This window comes from Poecilia mexicana, unplaced genomic scaffold, assembly GCF_051168715.1.
Source record: "Poecilia mexicana isolate PSO_F unplaced genomic scaffold, ASM5116871v1 scaffold_15, whole genome shotgun sequence".
NCBI classification, from domain to species: Eukaryota; Metazoa; Chordata; class Actinopteri; order Cyprinodontiformes; family Poeciliidae; genus Poecilia; species Poecilia mexicana.
The window spans coordinates 19,413,379-19,435,155 of record NW_028263384.1 but is presented as its reverse complement, the minus strand read 5'-3'; the positions used below and the strand labels follow the sequence as shown (position 1 = coordinate 19,435,155).

Here is a 21,777-nt window from a genome sequence, read left to right as displayed (position 1 = left end):
TATTTCTGACCAGACTTAAAAACTCCAATCTCTGTATACAAACCTGCCACATTTTTTTTTGTATGCATTTAATAAATTGTTGAATTAAAACAAAAGGTATTCGTATAGGCTTGTGTGTGTTGTCTTTCTTAAAAAGACAATTGAAGAAAAAAAAATGCTATCTGCTTCATACTGTCCTTCAAACACCTTGATGAGAGGATGATGATCTGGGTTTCCTGGTTAACTTGCAGTCTCGCCATTGTCTTCTAAAATAAAATCTGAGTCTATCTAGTGTGACGACTGAAGCTTGTCTCAATACCACAATCAGCCCAAGCCCAGTGGTAAACCCATATCAAAATTCATGAAAATGTAATAAAAGTGCTGCAATAACCAGTAGATGTTTTTCAACTCACTTATCATTGTGGATTAAAGTGAAATTCTGAAAAGCAATGTTCGTCTCCAACAGAGAGCCACTGCATGAAGTTCTGCATCAGATAATCAGCAACGTAGCGTTGGTTCTACAAGCTATTTAATGTGTGTTTTTAATTTCCCTTACACTAATTCATTATGTGCAGTCTGCTGGATAAATAATTGCATAGTGTAGTATGGCTTCTGTTGTTTATCTGAGGCTTTATTTATCTCCTTTCGTGAATTGGGATATATCATCAGGTATTTATTAGATGATCATGCATTAAAATTGAATAAAACTTACACTTTATTATGGCTGAATAAATAATGCCACTTTTCTGTAGTTTTACTTAAAGTAATTAGTTTTGACACCGAGTCATTATTCTTCTTGTCTGAGACAAGAAAATAAAAAAAAAATCTTCACCTAAAAGCTTTTTTAGCACTAAAATGCTGCAATTTGTCAGATTGCGTACGCATATTCCTCTCTTTTTATTCACTTCAATTCTGTTTGACACAAGGCAAACTGTTTGTTAGTTTGAATTCAGATTTTATAGCCAAGCAGTATTTGTTTTTCCAGTTTGTAGTTTCTTTTTTTTTTTTTTCTAGAGAGTTGAGTGCCAACACAGCTTTTGTTTCTATTCAGTACAGAAGTGGATCCTTACAAATTTTGTGCTTTAATTACCTGACCACTACATTACGTCAGTACAGTTAAACCATCAGAAATATGATGATATTATATTTTATTTGTATATATTTTTTCTGCCCTTTCGTATCAGGTGAATAACATCACCTGATACCAATAGTAATGCTGATACATTTGTGAATCACGTGGTATAGTTAAGTTAGAAAACAGAACACTTTATATGTTAAGCCACAAATACTACTTACTAACTTTCCCATGACATGTTGAGTGAAGTATCAGGAATTTCAGTAATTTACATGATTTATAGATGAATAGCAGATTAATAAACATGTGAATGAAGCTCCTGTATTACATTTCATATGTGCCTTTTCTGTATAATTGTATCATTTATTGAAAATGAATATCCTTATTATATAGCATTAAAAGCTCAAATTGTCAGTTTGCAGAATTTATTATATTTTACCAACCTTTTCCCTCGGTGGTTGCAACCTTTCTACCTGACCAATCCTTTCAAATGGCTGTGCCAACATTTCCCCACCGTTGCCATGGGCACCAGTGCCAATCTGAGGCTCTACATGCCATATGGTCTCTCTTTGACCTGGCACAAGTGTCCACAATAGTTGTTTTTCTTTTACCAAGGTTCACAAAGGGTCTGAATGAGTGCTCATTTTTTTCCCCTTGGTTATTTATTAAACATGTTGACTGTCATTTCTTTGCAGATAATACTTGGGGTTTTCTTCATCCTGGTTGCACTGCTCTTCACTATTTCCCTGTTTATTTCAAAGTAAGTGATTGTCTCACACAATCTGATTCTTTACATTGTAACTATATTTCAAAATGAAAAAGGAGCTGCACAATTCTTGTTTTTGTATTTGTTACATCATGTTTCAAAAATGAAATCACGTATTTTGCTGTGTGTTCAGCCTGGACAAAGCACTTCACTCTGCTGGCATTAGCTATGGGTTCATCATCTTTGGCACCAACCTAACCAATCCTCTCAATGAACTTCTGCTGGCTTTACAACCTGTAAGTATTCTTTCAAGTTTTAAGTCATACAGATGATTGTACTCAATTAAGATGGGCTTAAAGCCAATATTTCTTGTTTTTTTTATCACAATATCTCAAATAAAACTTAACTTAAGCTTTATCACCGTTAATTCTATAATGGGTGAGTAATACTTTTTAAAAAATTATGTCAGAATGTTGCAGCAAAGGAGGGGCATATGAAAAGTGAATTGATTAAAATTTTAGTCTGTTGACTGATCTGCAGCCAACAGTAACATTTTAGCTGTGGAAATAAAACAAAACCCCTTTTACAGTAATGTATGTTTTGTAAAAGTTGGAGCTGACAAACACTATTTTATTGATTTCTATTTTTTCTTTATAAACTATATTATCAGGAAATGTACAAAACTGCATTGCAGATTGTTTTTTGTTTTTTTCCCCCCCTTATATTCTTTCCTTATATTCACTGTTTATGTTAGAGCTATTTTTTAAAAGAAAGAAAAACTTACCACAAAATTCATATTTGAATCTGTGGTTGGTTAGGGTGGCTCTCATTATAAAACCAGCGGTCACACTCTGCATAATCTAGATAATGTCCTTACATAACTTGAGAAGCTTCCAAATGCCTTTCAGCATTTTCTAATCCATCATCTTTCATCCCATTTTAAAAGCAAAAACAAAGTACATTTGCTGCGCAGTCTTACTTTGTCTTTCTCTCTTTCAGTATGAAAGTATGGCAGACACGTCCCAGCGTGTCCTAGACCTAGACACTAGTTTCTTGTTAAGTAGCTTCTTACATCTCCTCCATAATATTGAAAACAAGTATCATCATCCCTCAGTAGCTATAGCTTTGGAGACTTATGGTCTGTTCATTAATATGAAAAGAAAAAAAAAGGATTTTGGAGATTCAAATCAGGCAGTTATTGATCTTGTCCAGCCAAGTTAAATCATCACCTGATTTTGTTTGTTTGTTGTTTTGTGTGCATGCATGTGTTTGTGTGTGAAGGTCAAAAGTCTTGCGTAGTAAATAATACTTGGTTGAAGTGTTAGATTGATTGAAAATCAAATCGCTGTCTTCTGCTCTTTCCTCTCGGTTTTAGCCAGTGGACATAAGCATGCAATAGAAAACGCTCTGCTGTAATTAGTATTCTACTGCAGGTTTTGCAGAAAAAAAAAAAAAAAAATGACAGACAGCTCAGGCCAATAAAGAATCGCTTCACAGATAGCGGCATTGATTAAATGTCTAAGACGAGTGCTTAGTATGACTATGGTGTTTAAGATATTAAGTGCTCCACAACAAGAGTGGGTTGTTAAATATGTAGCGGTCAGGTTGTAGGTTAAGTCTGAACATTTACAGTTGCCCAACTTTGTAATTGTTATTCAGTGGTTTTAATGAAGCGCAATATTTAGCATAAATGTGTTTTTTTTATTATTATTAGAGTTACATAAGCATTATTGATGGCAGAATTCTATTAATATTGTTAGTTTTTATTTTGTTTGTTTTTTTGTTGTTTTTTTGTACATGTAGCTGATCTCTGTTCCTGGTACTACAGGTTTTTCCATTGGATTACATCCTAATTACAGTCATTACGGTGTACTTTGTGCTGACATCCATGGCTGGCATTCGTAACATGGGCATCTGGTTCTTCTGGATAAGGGTAAGCTAAAGATACTTTTCTGTGTTACCTTAACAGGTATAGTAGTGTTGTTTTAAAGATCTCTGATAAATATTAAACCCATCTCAAAAGAGATTTCTCCACAAATACCCTCTTGTGACAGCACTGCCATGTCATCACTTCTGCATAGCTTCGTTAAGAATGCCACACCAGATTTTCCTGTCCTCACTCACAGCTGAACTGCAATGGATGTTATCATCAGCCTCCAACTACCCCCAGAGAGAACTTTGGCTTTTTGCGTCTCTTTTTGGAGGCTACATTTCCCAACTATGTGTACTAAGACACAAGGAGTTCATGTGTCTTGTGTGAGACTGAATAAAATAAGCGTTAGGAGCCTCCTCTGACACTCACAATCTTGCTTCACATTGCCTAATTAGATGTTGATGCATGTTTTAACACAACTTTTAACATGTATTCCTTATTTCATATTTGAAGGAGCAGAGGCGATGCAAGGCTTTGTGAGCAGATCAAGTAAAAAGGGTTTTGCTACTAGTGTGAAAAATAAAAAATAAATAAATAAATAAATACACATAGATGAATATCTGAAAGTCTTTATTTCTGTTAATTATGATGATTTTTTCACTTGCAGTTAATGAGAACATGCTATTTAAAATTAGGATGACATCTCAATGAGAAGTATGCTTAATACATGTTTAAAGGTTTATTCTGACAAATGATACTCACTGGGACATACTTTGTAAATATCGGGTTTCAGCTGTATTTAATATTAGGTTGCTGACTTTGCAAGTATTGGAGTTCAAGGACAGTGGGAGACAAACTGTCCCAGCACAGTCATACCGCTGGGGCTGCAGCTCCTCTGCCTTTGGCATTTTAATAGCAGAAATCAATTAATTGGGCTTTATAGAATACATTAATATTAAAAGGATCCTGTTTTGAGTTCTTTAATTTGTTTAGCTTTTCCTTTTTTAATAATAGTGACTCAACTGATGTTTTTCCCTCTAATGTACTTGTCCATGTAAATTTAAAAAAATATCTGTTTTACAAAAATAATAAATGTATTACTGTTGCAGACTAGTTTAAAAAAAAAGTTTTAGTGAAGCTGATGCTTCTTTTAATCAGTACTCAATTTTCAGTTTTCAACATTAATAATAGCGTAAAACATTTGTTACATAAAAGCAATGTTGATACTTATAAATTATAATTTTCTCCATCCTATTTCTACAGAGTATAGTGTTTTTTGTTTTTTTTTTCCAAGGCATCAGTCCTAAGTTAGAAATTCTGGTATAGCTGCTTCCGCCAGAATAAACAGTGAACATCACATTCCTGTGTTTTTCTTCGTAGCTGTACAAAATAAGACCAAAGAGAACACGTCCCCAGGCTCTCCTCTTCCTCTGCATGATTCTGCTGTTGATTGTTCTCCACACCAGCTACATGATCTACAGTCTGGCCCCACAGTATGTCATGTATGGGAGCCAGAAATATCTTGCGCAGGTGAGGAAAAACAATTCATGTAATTTCCCCATGTCTTACTATGTTTTTTGGTCTCCCTGATGAGATCTAGCTCCTAGTGTGGGTTTCTAACAGTGTCAGTACCAGTGGGTTTAAACCACTATGGTCCAGCTCTGTGTAGGCAGCAATTTGGTCTCTATAGGCCAACAGCCAGCCTTTTATACTCTTGTTCTTTTTAAATTCTTTCTATCTGTCTGACAATGTAGCTTTTTGCTGTGTGGATTTGTTGTTTGACAGTATACCCTTTGTGAGTTGTAGCTCTGCGCTTTTTGTGTGGGTGTCTACATTTGGATTTAATGCAGAGCTATGTGTGTGTTCTTTCTAAAAACATCCTTTAAGCAGCGTAATTTAAATAAACCATGGCATTGTTCTGCTAAGGCATTATCTCCCCTACTGAAAGACGAGAATGAATTTAAAACTAGCTTCACAGGTCGAACACATTTTATTCCTACCTGTTCATTTGTTTTTACCGCTGGACTTCTAATTAATTTCTTTCTTTGCTGTGCCAGGACTCTGAGTGTAAGCAACAATTCCCAAGGCTAAGTTGTATTTATACTACCCTGAGTTACCACGACTTCATTTGGACGTAGTAAAAGTAAAGTAGCCTCAGCAAGCAGATTTAAAACCGGAATATGACTTTTGTGTCAAAAAGAAAAAAAGCAGAAATAAAATATATATTGGCACTGCATGACTATTTAAAGGCCACTCAGACCACTCAAAAGTTTAAATTATTAGGTTTTCAACTGAAAAAATTGTATGTGTTAAGAGTGACAATTTACAATCTAGAAATTCAAAATGGTGACAGAGTAGAGCTTGTTGGTAGCTGCAGTAAATGTTATTTGCTATCCATGCTCCTTTTGCAAACTCTGCAAAAGCACAACATAATAAAGATGAAGTCATTATTAGCGTTTAATGCAATTCATAGTTTGTCTGATCACTTAGTATATAACTAAGTAAATCCCTCTGTTTTTTGGAAGCAAGCCGGTTAGTATTAAGTTGCATTTACTCTGCAAATAAGATCTAAACTTCTTCTTAACACCCAAAAAGCAGCATAATCAGTATTCCTCTGTTTAGGTAAGAGTGATCCGGATATTTCTATTTCACCATTATAAGACTTGTCGAATTGTCTGGACAAAAGTACTTGAAAAGATTTTTGTTATTCTGCATGAAGTAGTTGCTATGTTTTTCAAATCACCAACACATTTTTTATTTTATTTTTATTTTTTCTGTTCGAGTCAGGCACCCTCAACTGATCCAGTGCTTGGAAATACTACTGTTAGCACTACAAAGATATGTGATGCAGACGCACCTGAGGGTAAGTTTCTCACCGCTTCTTTTCACAGTACAGGGTCACTACACTCACACCATCAAAGACGTCCTCACAGGTTTATTCTGGCCTCGCAAACACGAAGGACTGGTACAAACTGGGCTTCTTAATGCGGGACGTTGTTTTCTAGTTTTGATCATCATTTATTATCAATAAGAGCAAATTATACAAAGAACAAACATTAACTCATGCAAGACATAGCATGTACTTGTGCCCATGCCAAGCTCTAATTACAGTACATCAGCCATGATAACATAAATGTGTAAATTTACATCACACCAGTGAGCTTTGTTATGGTAATTTATACATCTGACTAATGGCCAAGTTGTGATAGGTAGTGAAGGGGACGCTGCAGTACAAAGATGGGTTTAAAATGCACTTTTTTTTCTTCTTTTTTTTTTACCAAGTTCTTTGTGCTAAATTACTGAATTATCTGTACGAGTGTCTCGTTCAGCGATTATAAGAAACTTTGTTAAATACAAGAAGATTATCACTCTGGGCATGTCCTTTGACTATTTCATCATGAAATCGGCTTTACAACTTTCATATATTTATCTTAACAAGCCAAACGTGGGCTATTCAAGCCATCACTTTCTGCGTTTGCTTTGCACAGAGTGAAATTTGTGCATTCTGAAACGAGTCTGCGTGAGTGAGTGCTCTGTCGTAACAGTGGGCACTAACTCATGCAGGTAATTTGGTAGCACCTTGTGGGCATAAATGACCAGTGACCAGTCGTGCATGGTTCTAAATTTCCCAGAGCCTGAACCAGTGCCAAAAGGAGGCGCCAAAGCCGGGTTTCCTCTCAGACCACTTAAATTACAGCACGCTGAAAGGTTATTATGGATTTGTTGCCCATCCAGGCCGAGGCATTACTGCCTGCTCTAGATTTAGAGCCACCAGGCTAACATTGTATATCTTCCACTAATGCTGATGCAACTGCTGAGACTTGTTGGGGAATTGACAAGGAATCTCTGTGGGGTCTAGTAGAATCTGCCAAAGAATGTTAGCAGGAGATTCTTTGGGCCCTAGTGATATGTGTGCTGGAGAGGTCAATTTTTGGATTTTAATACTGGAAATTTGTAGGATGGATTGGTGTTGGGGGGCGGAGGGGTTTCTACCTCAAGGAAAACCTTCCACACTGGCCGAGTGATGTTCAATAATATAAAATGACTTATAAGGTCTAATCTTACCAAAGTGTCAGATCCCAAACATTCCTCGCCTGGCATTTCATATTACTAATATAATCAGTAATGCACTTCACTCGTCAGCGGCGACATTATTGTCACTGATTGGTGTTCCTTTCCATTTGAAACACTCAGACCTCTGACAAGAGGAAGTCACCTGTGCAAAATAGTCTGTCACCTGTTTAAAGAATTGGCTTTCTGTACATGTTATTGCTTTTTGTTGTTGCCAGAAGATTATTAGCGCAGTGAAAAGTTAATGACTCAAATAGTGCCTCAATGCTTTCCCAAATGATAATTCACAGAGCTGGAAGGCAATCAGAGTCGCTAATGAGATATGATGAGTTAAAACGACAGGTGTATAATAAAACTCGATTGGAGGTTCAGATCTTAAAAGTGGAGTAGGAGTTGGTTGTTATCACAAACAAACATATACACTGTTCACTGTTGTTCTAAGGAAGTATGTGATGTATATTGATAGAACATGTCTTGGATGAAAAAACTGAGATAAAGTAAATACAAAAAAAAAATCCTGTTTTTGAATAAATTAAAATTAAAAAACAAATTGTTTTAAATAACTTGGATTTGTTTATAAAGCTTTAATGTCATTACATACTGTGCATAGGATTTTGTTTTGAATTATTTTCAAAGATATTCTTAGGAGAATCATTAAAATCTGAATCCAAGCCAGAAAAAATAATTGGTATGGCTACATATAGCAGGGACATTAAAGCAAATTTATTGATGTCTTGATTTTACTTCAACCATACTAAAATGCAGCAAGCGAGTCTGCAGAGATTAATGACAAGGTATTGACTGAAAGAGTTCGAGATACGACTAATAGACAGATAGCGGCCAACTTTGATTGTATAACATTATCTTATCTTTTACTAATTATTCTGCTTCTCAGTACATAAACAAAACAAGAACACTTGGTGTAACTTCCATTTAGACAAGGGCTCTGTTTTGCAGTTTTAATGAAAGAGGTCCTGATCCGCTCCAAAAGTTAATGGGTTTCTTCCTTTACTCATTACCTTGTTGGAAGCATTACCCTTTATTTAGCTTCTGCTAAACCCTAATTAAACACAGTATAGTTTATGTGCTGGCTATCTGTGTATTAAGTACAACGTGGGTGTAACATAAGAGGCAGGAGTCAAAACTAATTAAATTAAGTTTAAAAAAAACATGCAATTATTAGGATGCTGCATAACAGAAATTGTTTCACAGAGTGTGAAATTAATATTTATTTTGTAAGAGTTCGTAGTATTGTCACATAAGGTGACTGAATGAGTCAAAAGGAAAGGTGTGATTGGTGCAACCAGTTGTCTTGCACAAGTATTGTTTCCCTTGAACCTCTTCACATTTTGTCATGTGGTATATAAATAAGTATTTCATTGGGTTATTTAATTATATTAAGCATATTGATTAAATAACTCTAACCCCTTTGTGTCCCTACACTCAAGAAAAACCATGACATGTCTCTGTCTGTATGACATTCACCAGCAATGTCCAGGGTTCCACCATGCGTAGCATCTGCCTATCCTTCGTCTGTCCGTCTGTCTTCTGCTTATCTGGGATCGGGTCACAGGAGCAACAGGACCAGGAAGGGAACAGTAGACATCTCTGTCTCCAGCAGCATCCAATGTCAAAAACGAGTCACTTTAGGCATAAATTTGCATTCCGAGGTCAGGCAGGATACATAAGTCCTCCAGGTAACTGTGGACTTATGTAACCCCAGAGTTTTCTCTTAATGGGACGTTTCTGGAAATCCTCCCGACGGAGAAGGCCAGGGGAGTCCTGATCAGATTCCAGAACCACCTCAACTGATTCCTTTCGATATGAAGACTCAGCTCTAAGTCCAAGTCTAGCCACCCTCCGGAGGACGTTCATCTCAGCCTCTTGTATCCAGGATCTTATTCTTTTGCTTGTGATCCATATCTCATGACTGTGACTATGAGGGTTGGAACATGTGCCCCTTCCTCTGCTTCTCACTCTACTCTACCTGGCCTCGCTCCACTCTGAAGTAATCGTGTTTCCACTGACTTGGCTAGGTCTGTAGCAGGGCAGCACCTCCTAGTGGTAGGTGGTATTGAGCCCCGCCTTCAGGCATCCTATGCTATGTACCAATCCATCTCTCTGCATCTTCTGCTTCATCCTGCCATCACTCTTGAACAAGACCCCATGATTCTTAACCTTGTCCACTTGAGGCAAAGACAGACTAGGGGACCATTCACCGTTTTCCAGTCCAGAACCATGGGCTCATGCATAAAAAGAATTTACTCTCATTTGGGCCCCCTCACATTAAGCAGAAAACCTATCTAGAGTTGGAGGTCATGGCCTGAAGAAGCCATCAGAGCCACATCATCTGTAATGACTAAAACAAATTTGTTGAAATAACTTGGAATTATTTGCCTTTTTTAAAAATATATATTTTTCTGACCCACTAATCTTACATCTAGCTGTAGAAGATTGAGCTATAGTTCTTCACTGCTTCACTGCTTCATTGTGTTTAAGACTGTAAATATATGCTCATTATATATGAAGAATTATAGAGTCATAATACAATGAAGGTGTCGAGAGTCTGAGAAATCATTCATTTGACCAAAAAATGTGTAGTTTTTTTTTTTTTTCCGTTGTTTTTTTTGGGCATTCTTTGAAACAGCTTCTGCTTTCAGAACCGCGGTACCAGCTTCCATGAGTAGGAGGATGTGTCAAGCTGAAAGATGCATGCGACTGAGAGGGAATACATTCACTAATCAGCAGATTCTGTGGATATGGTGCAGGCGAAAGTTTTTATAAGATTGGAAAACAAAGAATTAGACCTGAACTTTAAAAAAAATCTTTATCTAACTCCTTTACAGAGGGAAGGAGTGTTTACTCTGACTGAAATATGTTTTTCTTTTGTAACTGAAATGTTTGCCGAGAAGTTTAGGGGAAATAATGGCTGAATGTTTGACAGGTAAATAGCTAGATGCATGCAGTGTTCAGGTGTTAAGGGAACACTTTGCATATGTTTTTATTAAGAGCACATTTTTTGACATAAATCAGGGTTTTTATTCTTACTACAAAGCCTTTTTTTATCTGTAGTAGAATACTTTGCTCCATTTCATGTGTAACAATGACAGAGTGAAGACAGAAGTATAAAACACTCCCAGTAAAATGGAAAAAATGGAGAAGAAGACAATTTAGAGTTAATGCAGACAAGAGGGTAATGGTTCCGCTGGCTTCAGGAAGTTGGAACGCCGTGTCAGGAAGAAGTCACTCTCAGTTGCTCAGCTCTCACTCTGTAATTGATGCAGACTTGTTCAAAAAAGAACTGTGCCTTCTTTGTAAAGCTGACGAGAGCAGGAAGGTGGCAACAGGGGCGAGGATTAAAAGCTACCGTCAAGACAGTTTCCAACAGATTTAAGGATCTGCACAGAAAAGTCGCAGAGAACTTCACATTTTCACAGTTGTTATCTGGGTTGAATAAATTAGGGCATATTTTGTTCCACTGGTATTTCATCTACTGACATGGTATAGAGATTTTTGTAATGTATATTTTTTTTATATATATATTTCCTCTTCTTGCATGTATGGCTTTTCTCTTCCATGCAGATAGGTTGAAACTCTGCCTTTAGTTATAACTTCAGTACTTTGGTTTCTCACTGAATTAATAGTATAATCTTAAACCCAGATAATCATTCTCAGGCATCATACAATCCATCCCTTTTGAAGCAAAATACCTCAATCAACGTGTCTGCTTGTTTTGTATTTTGTTGTAAATTGGTATTTTACTGGATATAATATACCATTACAACAAACCAACTTTGCTGAAGCAAAAGTTTGAGAGAATACTGTGTAGGTTGTGCGAATAATCAATTTTGACTTAAAGCAGCGTAATTGTAACCATTCATATGATGGATGATAACTTGGATACAGGGACTGATGATAATTCAGTCAAACCTAAGCTGAGGGTTGATCCTCTCACAGCTGAAGCACTCCATCTGCCTGATTGTCTCCTGCAATTAAATTGTAAAAGTATGTCAGATTAGATTTAAATTATTAGAAATCTACATCTTAATCTGTTTAAAGTTGCTTTTTGACATTGATCCAAGATGTTTACTACTATTCGTGTCTTCTTTTATGTGTTCTCATAACCTCCCTAGACATAAAGTGGTTAATATGTCGAACAGTTTTTTTTATGGTGCTTGTTTGTAAAACACTGCATTGGAAATTCAGGTTTTTTTTATACTGTTTATATTATTATTATTTTATAATAGAGCAGCTGTTAAAATAGGAATGCACCTCTTGCCATTTACTTTAATTGAAGACGAGCTTTTGTCTGGCCACTTGCTGAGTGAAATGATATTCACGGAAACACTTGTCTGTTATACTTTGGGACCAAACGTGTGTTAGTTTATTAGGCAATTTGTATTTTAGAGGATAAATTTAATTATTGAACAATTACTGTGCTAGCAAAACTATTAAACTTCAGACATGAATATTTCAGAAAGTAAAAGTGGGTTTTTAGCTTTCCAGGGAGAATATTTGTGTACAACTATTACTGTGCACAGTTATTTTGTAGCTTAATTATAAATGAAGATTTTCCCATTCCATGTCTTTATTCTTGTGTACTAAAGATAGAATAGCAACAAAATATTTAAAAGTTTGCAAAACACACTTATGACATTAAAAAGAAAAAAACCCTGACCAGTTTAGCCACTCCTTTTCTTTTTAATTATCTTCATGACCCTTCCATTCTTGAAGCTTAACATCTTCTTGACCTTTTGACAATCAACTTTTTGGGCGGCAGCAGATGCTGTCCACAGAGCTGGACTCTTCTCTTTTTCCGTCAAACTCCTGTTTAAGAATCCTCCACAGGTTCTCAGGGGATTTTAGATCAGATGAAGAAGGGAGCCATGTCATTATTATTTAACATTTTACTTTTTACTTTACTGCAAGCCTTAAAGTGCAGTGCTTCAATGCAAGTGATGAAGCATTGCACTGCATAAAGACCATGGTCATCCTGACCTTTTTCTGAAGCATCCTTCCGCTAGAAGGTTACTTCTAAAAACAGATGACAAGCTCAGGAGTTGATTTTGCGTCCTTCTTTAAAATGAAAATGTCCAACTAGCTCATGTTTTAGTAAAATGCCAGCCTATACACGTACCTTTCTTTCACCTCACTATCATCTGAGTCAAGTGGAGCTTTATGGCTGGTACTGATCGAACCACAGCCCCGTCTGGTTCATAAAGAGTTCCTCGTATTTCATCACTCCATAAAACCTTTGAAAAACCTGCTTTCAGATCATTTTTGCCCTCCAGTCATGACTTCTCAACTCATGTGCCATGTTCTTTGGTCTTGGTCTGGTTTCAGCCTGCCTGTCTCAGGCCAATCTATATGAGAACTGAACACCTTTTACTTCTCGTAAGCCTATCTCAGATGAGGTGGGAGAAAAAAAAAAATGAAGGGCATTTTTTGGTAAAAAAAAAAAAAGTTCCCTCAGTTCACACATATGCACTCGAGGGGCATTCTATTGTAATAATTGCTGGTTTTACACTGAGGCAAAGGAGGGTAGAAGTCAAGCTTGTGACTGAGTGGCCAGCTGGACACAATGCGTTAATGACACAAACATCTTGGCAAGCAGGTGCTCTGTGCAAAAATATCCATTATCTCCTCTAAGGTCACAGCCATATCATTACTCATTTACTCAGCATAGTGGAAATAAATGGTCAGAAATTACAGGTTCTCCGCAGCAGTGATGGCACATTTATTTTAATATTTTTATTCTATTAACCCCGGTATTGATCAGGCAACTTGTACAAACTTAAATTCTTGCAGTACGAAAATCTCCAAGTGGTTTTACTTCATTGCAATGACCTGAATGAAACTCACAGAAGGCTATGCATCAAGGCTGTTTTCTCGAATTATTGCTCTGCAGAATAGCTTTTTGCAGGAGATGAGTCTATTTCACACTTTATTTCTACCAGTCTAGCCACAAGTTTTGCTTTTGACCCCGCAGATCAATTTTCCAATCAAAATCTCATGGACTTTGGCCCATTTTCCCTCTAATCATTGTCTTTTTGTCAGTTAGTTTCACAGTATGTGAGATTCTTTGGTTGTCAATTTAAGTTGTATCATAGCCGCAATCATATGGACTCTTTTCACCCAACAAGACATATTGACTCAGCGAGGAAAATTTTTAATACACAGAAATGTTTTTTTTTTGTTGTTGTTGCTGTTTTTTACACTAGACTTCTGTCTGTTTCCTAGCAACTTGCCAGTTTCCATAGCATTGTTTTTAAAGAGCTTCAGGAAAACGATGGTCACAATTTATGTTGCCTCTGAGATCTCAGGTGCCCGAGCAATTTTCAACAGCAGCCTTTCACAACACCAACACAAATTAATAGTAATTTTCTTTGCTGCAGGGGGATTATTATCAATTTGCATTACAATGGAATGTGTCACTCTCAAACTATCTTCCTGAAAGAAAAACCTCCATCTTGTTGCCAACAGACCGCCATTACCTTTTGCAGAAATATTCAGAGGCCCTTTTTAGCTGGTATTAACATGTTTTAATGGTTAGAATTCAAATTCATCAATATTAAACCTAAGATAATGAATGTTTCCTTAATATTTTCAGCACTTTAAACTGCCCTGTTTCATAATTGATCATGCATTGAGGTTTATCTTTTGTGCCTGAGATACAGAGTATTGAAGTATTGAAGAATTCTTATCGATGTGATTGCAATTTCCAGTAGTGGCATCACAATCAAATATTGTTATCACGTGTCCTTAAACAGGACAAACATTTTTGATATGTCTATTTTTTAATTTTATTTTCCTGTTTATCTGAAAGCTACTTTCTGTTTAAATAATTTCTTTTTATGAAACCATAAAAAATGGGTATGCGTGTCTTTTTGCTGTTTTGCGGTGCGAAGCCATGACCCAAAAACCGAGAAATGTACCAAAGCATGATTTTACTGCTTCCCGCTGACTCTAAACCTATACATAAGACATCAGATTCCGAAAAGCCTGCACCATGACAACGCGTTAGCTGATGTTGTGTAACCCACAGGAATGGAAAAACAGAACCTACATTTTAGATACCTGTGTTTTTCATCTCCTTCTTCGACTCGTGTTATGCCCAGATTACTTGATGAGGTCAAGTAATGATGGATCGCTTTAGTCTCAGACATTTTGTGTGTCTGCGTCGAGAGTTCTTGTGGACGCCGCAAATAATTTTTCTACCGTGAAAGAGGCTTTCTGCGAATTGTCATGCCCTGTGTTTCTTTGAGAAAAGCGCCGTGTCTTAAAAATAATTTTACTGAAGGAACATCAGCATCCTCAGAGGACACTTGAACAAAAATGCTCCATTGCATTTCAGATTGAGAGGGAGAGAAAGGAAAAAAAAAAAAAAAAAAAAAGCATAAGTGCACAGTGATGCTTCCAGAGCACTTGCTTATAAGAGAACATACAAAAGAACTCCGAGTGCTTGCATGTGTGCACTGGGCTTTCTGCATGCTTTTTGACTGTGGACATGAAAGACATTATTCATCATCATGGTACACAGGGCAGCACTCACCTGAGGATCACAAGTCAAGGTGAAATTACCTGCACCCACACGCCGGCCCCATGCTCTTATGAAACACCAGCAATGATTACAAGGTGAAGCCAGTCGGTGTTGTACATGATAATATATTTAGGCAGACCACTGTAGTGAACCATCTGTAGGTCCCACTCAGAACTCAGTGGTTCAGTGAAGCAGCTGTAGAGCTGCAGATGGCTGTGAGAAGGAGTGGAATCATGGGAATCAGGAAAAGACTCTTCTGCTTCCTCCTCTTCTTCATCATCATCATCTTCTTCTCATCTCTTGGTCCTGGGATTTAAATGCCTTTCTTCCACCTCTGTCATAAGTGGAACAGGGCAGAGGTGGATACATTTCTTGAATTCCAGCTTTCTGTCTGGATGAACTTTGACTGCATCGGGTTTTAATGCATCTGTTCTGAACCTCGACCATGACCAGTTGTGGCTTTGGATTTTGATGTCCTGTAGCTTCATATAAGTGTGTCTGCACTGTTTATGGAGTTCAGGTCGGTGTGAAGAGCTCTGTTAGAAACAGCGTGACAGGAGCAGCACAGCAGGGTCAGTGTTAATGCTCCAGATGGCTCTCTAATGAAGCCAGACAGAGCATTTTAGGCAACTCCATCTTTTTTTGGACTTTCTGTTCCCTTATCCTGTTGACATAAGTTTTAATAAGGAATACATTTACATAGCGTTCTTTCTAGTGTCTGTATATGGCAGCTCATTAAGAAATGAGATCTTGGTGGGGATTTTTTTATTTTTTATTTTTCACCATTTCTCTATATTAAGAATCAAACTGCAGCGTATAAACACTGCACCCTTTCAGACGTCACCCCTTCTAATATTCATTCACTTTGTGACTCAGCCTTGGAACGCTGGCTGTCCTTTCTTGTCTGAATCTGTCTGACCAATACATGCATCAGTTTAAGGAGACTCAAAAACTGGCATCATGAGGAAATCCAGGTTTGTTTTAGCAGAATGAGAAATTATTTATAACACAGAACAGGAGCATTACTGTATTTTATTTTTTGTTCGGATTTACTTTTGTTTTCATGATCACTTTTGAGAAATGCTAAAGACATTAGTTTTGCTTTTGTCTGCCATGGCTCCTAGGGAATTAAAAAGCCTAATACAGAAGAAGTGTTTATTGGTTCAGTAAATGAGCTGCAGCTGAGTAAGTGGTTAATCATTCAGTGCTTCAAGTAGAGGTAGGCTGATTTTATCAGTGGGCTGATAAACCGACTGATACGTAGCGCTTTTTCTGTTTTTTTTTTGTGTTTTTTTTTTTTGTTTTATCCACAATCAGCTGTGCACTTCACAGATTTTTAAACAGGCATGTTTCTGAACATCACACTGTTGTTCTGTTGACAGAATGAAAACAAGTGAAACTCATCCTGTCCTTAAATGGATACGGGCAGACAGATTTATGTTTTCGCATCCACCTGAATAATGTGCAGTTGCGCCACTGCGGGCAGACTGTACAGAGCAGTGGCCAGAAGTCCATCTGTGCTAGTTTCTGAATTTAAAAAAAAATTACCAGTGAGAAGGGTATGATTTAAATTGTTAATGTTAAAAAAAAAAAAAGAGAAACGTTTCACATTGTTAAATATCCCCTGCTATTTTAAGAGGAAATAATTATTCATAACCAACTCTTTGTGGCAGTCTAGTCTGGAGATCTTTTTTTTTTCTTTTTATATCACATAAAAACATTGTTCAAACTCCTACAGTATGTTTGCCTTGTGGGTTTCAACACAACCGTACATATATGATCTCATCATATTTTTCAGAATATAGAACGAAAGGACATGCAGTAAATGTCCTGTAAAGCTACTCATTCACTGCATGTTCTTCACCTCTTTCTCTGCCCATCTTGTAAATCTACTCAGAGATAACGTCCACTTGCACAAATTTAGAAAAAAAAGGAAAGAAAGAAATGCTCTTTTGATATATTTTTTTTTTTAAATAACTATAAACATACCTGTGGCAAAAGTACAGAGTTTTTAGATAACAGTAGGGATGTAGAAAAGTCGAGAGAGGGTAGGATTTTATGTTTTCTACATTTTCATGGTATTTGGATTGTCAGTGGTTGGTAGTTTTGTACACTTGATGTTAGATTTAAAATTTTCAGGCACTGGTAAAGACTTACAACTGATAGAGTGTATGATTTATTTGATTTATTGGTGTTTATTAATTTTCTGAGCTGCAGGTGTAGTTGTTCATGGGTTAAAACCGAAGCCACAAACGTGCACATTCAGGAATGTTGGAAGCAGGACTTGACACAGTTTCTCATGTGTGTTTGTGCATTTATTGTAATATTTCCCTCTGATCTTGTGACTGAGGTCATGTGGATGACCCTCTTAGTTCTTTTCATTATTGAGAATGGGTTCACTATCATCCATCGTTTTCACCGTATCACAGAAAGGACCGTGTAAGATTAAAGATATTTTTTTCTGAACCTGCAGCTGTGCGGCTCTTTGGCTGCAAGTATTTGAAACACATTAGAATCTGCGGCTGTCTGTGTCTGTGTGTGTGTGTGTGTGTGTGTGTGTGTACACCCTGTAAACACTGGTGCACAGTCTTTATGATTTGTTGATGTCTGCTTCATGCTTTTTTACCTTTTGGCTTTTCCGCAAGTGAAACTCAATATGTTTGAGGCGAGGCACCATTAAGTGTTACATCATTCTAGTTTTATTCATTGGTTCTGCCAGATTCACATCGACAGTGACACAACTATCCTCTCCTCCAACTGCTGGTTGTCTTTTATGGTTAGAATAACAAAATTGCCTGAGGCACTGCTCCATTTTGTAATGGCGGCCTGTTTTTAGCTCTTAAGTGAGTTCAGACACCTTTATAACTCAGACATATCATACACCATGTAGCAATGGATGTGTCACAGTTTATTTGATTCCTGATGTGTGTTTTTTTTTCCCCCCCTCGGTAACAGTACATAGAAGCTATCTGCGTCAGCAGACAGGAAAATTGTAGGGGGCGGGGCTGTGTCTAAGAACCAGTAATATACCAATCATACTTGTTTTCACCTTTTTTCATAAGGACTATCAGAAATCGGCAGAAAGATACAGGTTCTCTTCTAGTGGCAGGTTTAATCAAGCAAAAAGTGATTAAATTGTAGTATTATCTTGATTTGTGCATTGGAGTACATGTCTAACTTTTATCTCAAAACAAAGTACATTTCAGGACACGTTGTCTTTGACGTCTTTATAGACCGAAAGTAGATTTTGTACTTTTTTTTATATTTAATACATACTAACCTCAAATTCTTCAGTATTTGACCTGCAGATCATTAATCAGAACTGGGCTATAAAAACTTGGTTAATTTACATCAAATTAGCTCAAGAATTAGGAGAAAGAAGCATTTTACAATTAAAACTGTAAAATGTTCCGTCCATGTTGTCTTTTTCTTCTGCTGCTAACAAAAATTGTAAAAACGTTCTTACCTCTCTTTTTCAGATGAGTGCACTGTGACGAGAACCTATCTCTTCCTACACAAGTTCTGGTTCTTTAGCACCATCTACTACTTTGGGAACTGGGCTTTTATTGGGGTAAGTTACAAAACGTTGACAAATCTCTTCATCTTTAGATGAAGGAGGAGGGAGTTGGAATGAGGCGCCTGGAGTCATAATGTTGTGAGAGAGGATTCAGAAATGCAGCTTAGTTACCGCAACAGATCAGAAGGATTGAACATGCGTTTCAAAAGCATTCCTGGAAAAAAAAAAAAAAAAACAAATTCAGGGAAGAGTGGCAGAATTGTGCACGATTCAACTTCTGGAAGTAAAATAATGTTTGTTTCTCTCATTATTTCAGGCTTTCCTTATTGGCCTGGTGGTGTCATGCTGCAGAGGAAAGAAATCTGTGATCGAAGGAGAGGTGGAGGCCGATGACTCAGACTTGAGCGATGATGAATATGTGCACTGAAAAAAAAAAAAAAAAAAAAAAAACTTTTCACTTACAGTCATAATTTAAAGGGACTAAAAAGCATGTTTTCTTTAACAAATAAATCAGTGAACTAATTAAATGTACTATTCTGGATTTCTTTTTTTGGATCCCAGGCTTGATTGAGTTGACCAGCTCTTCCCCTTTTAATGAGACAGTTCAGACTGATTGTAGTGTCCTCCTCTCAGTTTTATTGATGGCTCTGGGATTCTGAGAGTGTCCTCCAACTCAATCATACTCACAAGATTCACATTTCGACAGTCTGACTCAAATTGGTAATTCTTTAGAAGAAACACTGACATGAAACATTTACTGTTCCAAAACTTAATGTTTAGGCTTCTTCTGTCGCACAGTAGATTTCTATTTTTTATTTTTACATCCTTAAGGTACTCCTCCTAGTCCGCTTAAATTATTTATTTATAACTACATCTACACCTTCTTTGGTACATATTTGAAACCTATCAGTAGTTATACTTAATAGCTGGTTGTTATAAAACGGTGATTTCTAAGAGGTAACATTTGTGACACTGTAAAAGGCTTGCTTTAAGTTGCATAAAGTTCAAGTGGATATACTGTATTTTCTTCCATCTGCTGTTATATAATGAAGCGTACCTGCGCCTGCGGACCCGCTCGATGTGTGAAATGTAAAGAACCAGTTGCATCTGTTGTTTTCAGTTTGTTTGTTTTTTTGCAGCTTCAACATGGATTTTTCGGTGGAATTGGGGAAAAAGAGAAACTGAGAGGTGAAAGTAACCGGTTACGGATGATGTGTTTTTCTTTTAATAAAGGCTTTGTATCATTTAAGGTTTTACTTTGAAGTTAATCAGCTGCAGCCTTGTGAAATAGCTTTTAATGGCACCTTTCAGCCATACACAAATTTATTTCTCTATGTACATATCTCAAATTAAGACCAAATCATAATGTCTTCTCTTTTTTTTTTTTTTTTTTAATGTTTGTGCCTCATGAATGCAAACTACTATGATGGGCACATGCACCTTTATTTGTCCAAGCTTTCATAACTCATCTTAGAAGAGTTTCCAGTTTTGAAATGACCTGGTCATCTTTAGAGATGGTTGCATAATGATTTTGGGGAAAGGTATGCTATTATTCAATGGTACCTGTATTTGAAAAAATAAATAAATAAATAAAACAATTTCAAACATTCTTTGTCTATTAAGGTTATTTTAATCAGTTTTCAGTTAAGTGTTTTTATTTGAACAGAGCAACCTAGATTTTTTTTTTTAGGGAATCCAGGGAGTATTTTAGCATTTCTTGATCAAAATCTAATATTCAGTCTACATTATTTTACATTGAAGATTTTTTAAAGCACTTAGTCTTACTCAAAGTATTGCTAAAATATGTTTTTCCTAATAACCTGTTGTGTTCTGTGTGTTGGTTCATCTAGTCTCTTGCAATCTAAAAGTTGTAGTTTCAAAATATTGAACTCCCACAAAATGTTTTAATTTCTCTGAGCTCTACTTGTGAATGTTCAAAAAGTTGCATGCTAATTATCGGTATTTTGAGTATAGAAAAATGTTATCGGTATGACCTTGAGCGGGACCCAAAGTCACAGTCTTTGGGTCGTAATGTTTTAAAGATAAATGAAAAATGAAGAACTCCATAAATATGTTTAATTCCACATCACGAAGAAAAAGTGATGCTGAAGTTGTGGTGCTGCTTTGCACCTTCGTTCCTGGTAGGCACTGAATATACACAGAAAGAATATGAGAGAGATTAGCCGCATATATTAAAGTGCAATGCATAAATTTCAATCTGCTTTGAAAAGATGAGCAGATGAAACATGAGCAAAAATGCCTGACCTATAGTCCTGCTCTGTAGTATATACATTTTTTTTTTTTTACAGAGGAACATAAAGGAAATGGTTCCTTTACTATGTACTGTATGCATCAAGTATTAGAGAGGGCATCAGTGTAGTATCATTTGGTTCAAAAGCTTTTAGAGTAAACAGGTCTGTAGTTTGAATGTTATTTTAAAACCTCCTATTTGACTCATATTTGAAGAAGAAGAAGAAGAAAAAAAAAAACCTGGAAGTTGCTGCAGGTTGAGTGAAAATTGCCCACTTTCCCAATCATCCATCATTACATGTCTGACCCTGTTATCAAAGCCCCTCCTGGATTCCTTTTCAATTTTTTTGTCCATCATACTCTGTATGGGATTTCTTTTTAATATCTGTCCCGGTCAAATTGGTGATGGAGCTACAATTTAAAATCCCACTTTTACACTATTCAGATGCTAAATACAAAATTGCCATCAGCCCAAAGCTTGGGCTTTGACACACACAAAAAAAGAAAAAAAGTGTAAAAACATGAAACCTTTTTGAGTCATTAATGCTTGTGGGCTGACAGTTAAATACACCCATCCCTGGATTAGCTTACACACATACTTCTCACTGCCTGCTTTAAATGGATTTGCATATCATTTTTATGTCCAATTAGGGTTTGAGGTATGCCTACCTTGTAATGTGAGTTAAGCTGCGATGTTAAGTTCCACCCGTGCATTTACCAGTAAAGTAAAGAAGACTTGTGCCGAAAACATGAGTTTCATACGTTT

At 36.6% G+C, this 21,777-nt stretch overlaps 1 protein-coding gene across 1 annotated transcript in view; it reads left to right on the top strand.

Annotated features, from left to right (window-relative positions):
* The window catches only part of lmbrd1 (LMBR1 domain containing 1), a 54,465-nt gene extending 34,095 nt beyond the window's left edge, over positions 1-20,370 (top strand). Inside the window, exons 10-16 of the mRNA XM_088013503.1 lie at positions 1,750-1,814; positions 1,954-2,056; positions 3,589-3,693; positions 5,014-5,163; positions 6,421-6,496; positions 18,724-18,815; positions 19,078-20,370. Coding sequence (XP_087869629.1) covers positions 1,750-1,814; positions 1,954-2,056; positions 3,589-3,693; positions 5,014-5,163; positions 6,421-6,496; positions 18,724-18,815; positions 19,078-19,188 — 702 coding nt within the window. The 3' untranslated portion in view covers positions 19,189-20,370. The remainder of the gene's footprint in view (positions 1-1,749; positions 1,815-1,953; positions 2,057-3,588; positions 3,694-5,013; positions 5,164-6,420; positions 6,497-18,723; positions 18,816-19,077) is intronic.
* The last annotated feature ends 1,407 nt before the right edge of the window (positions 20,371-21,777 follow it).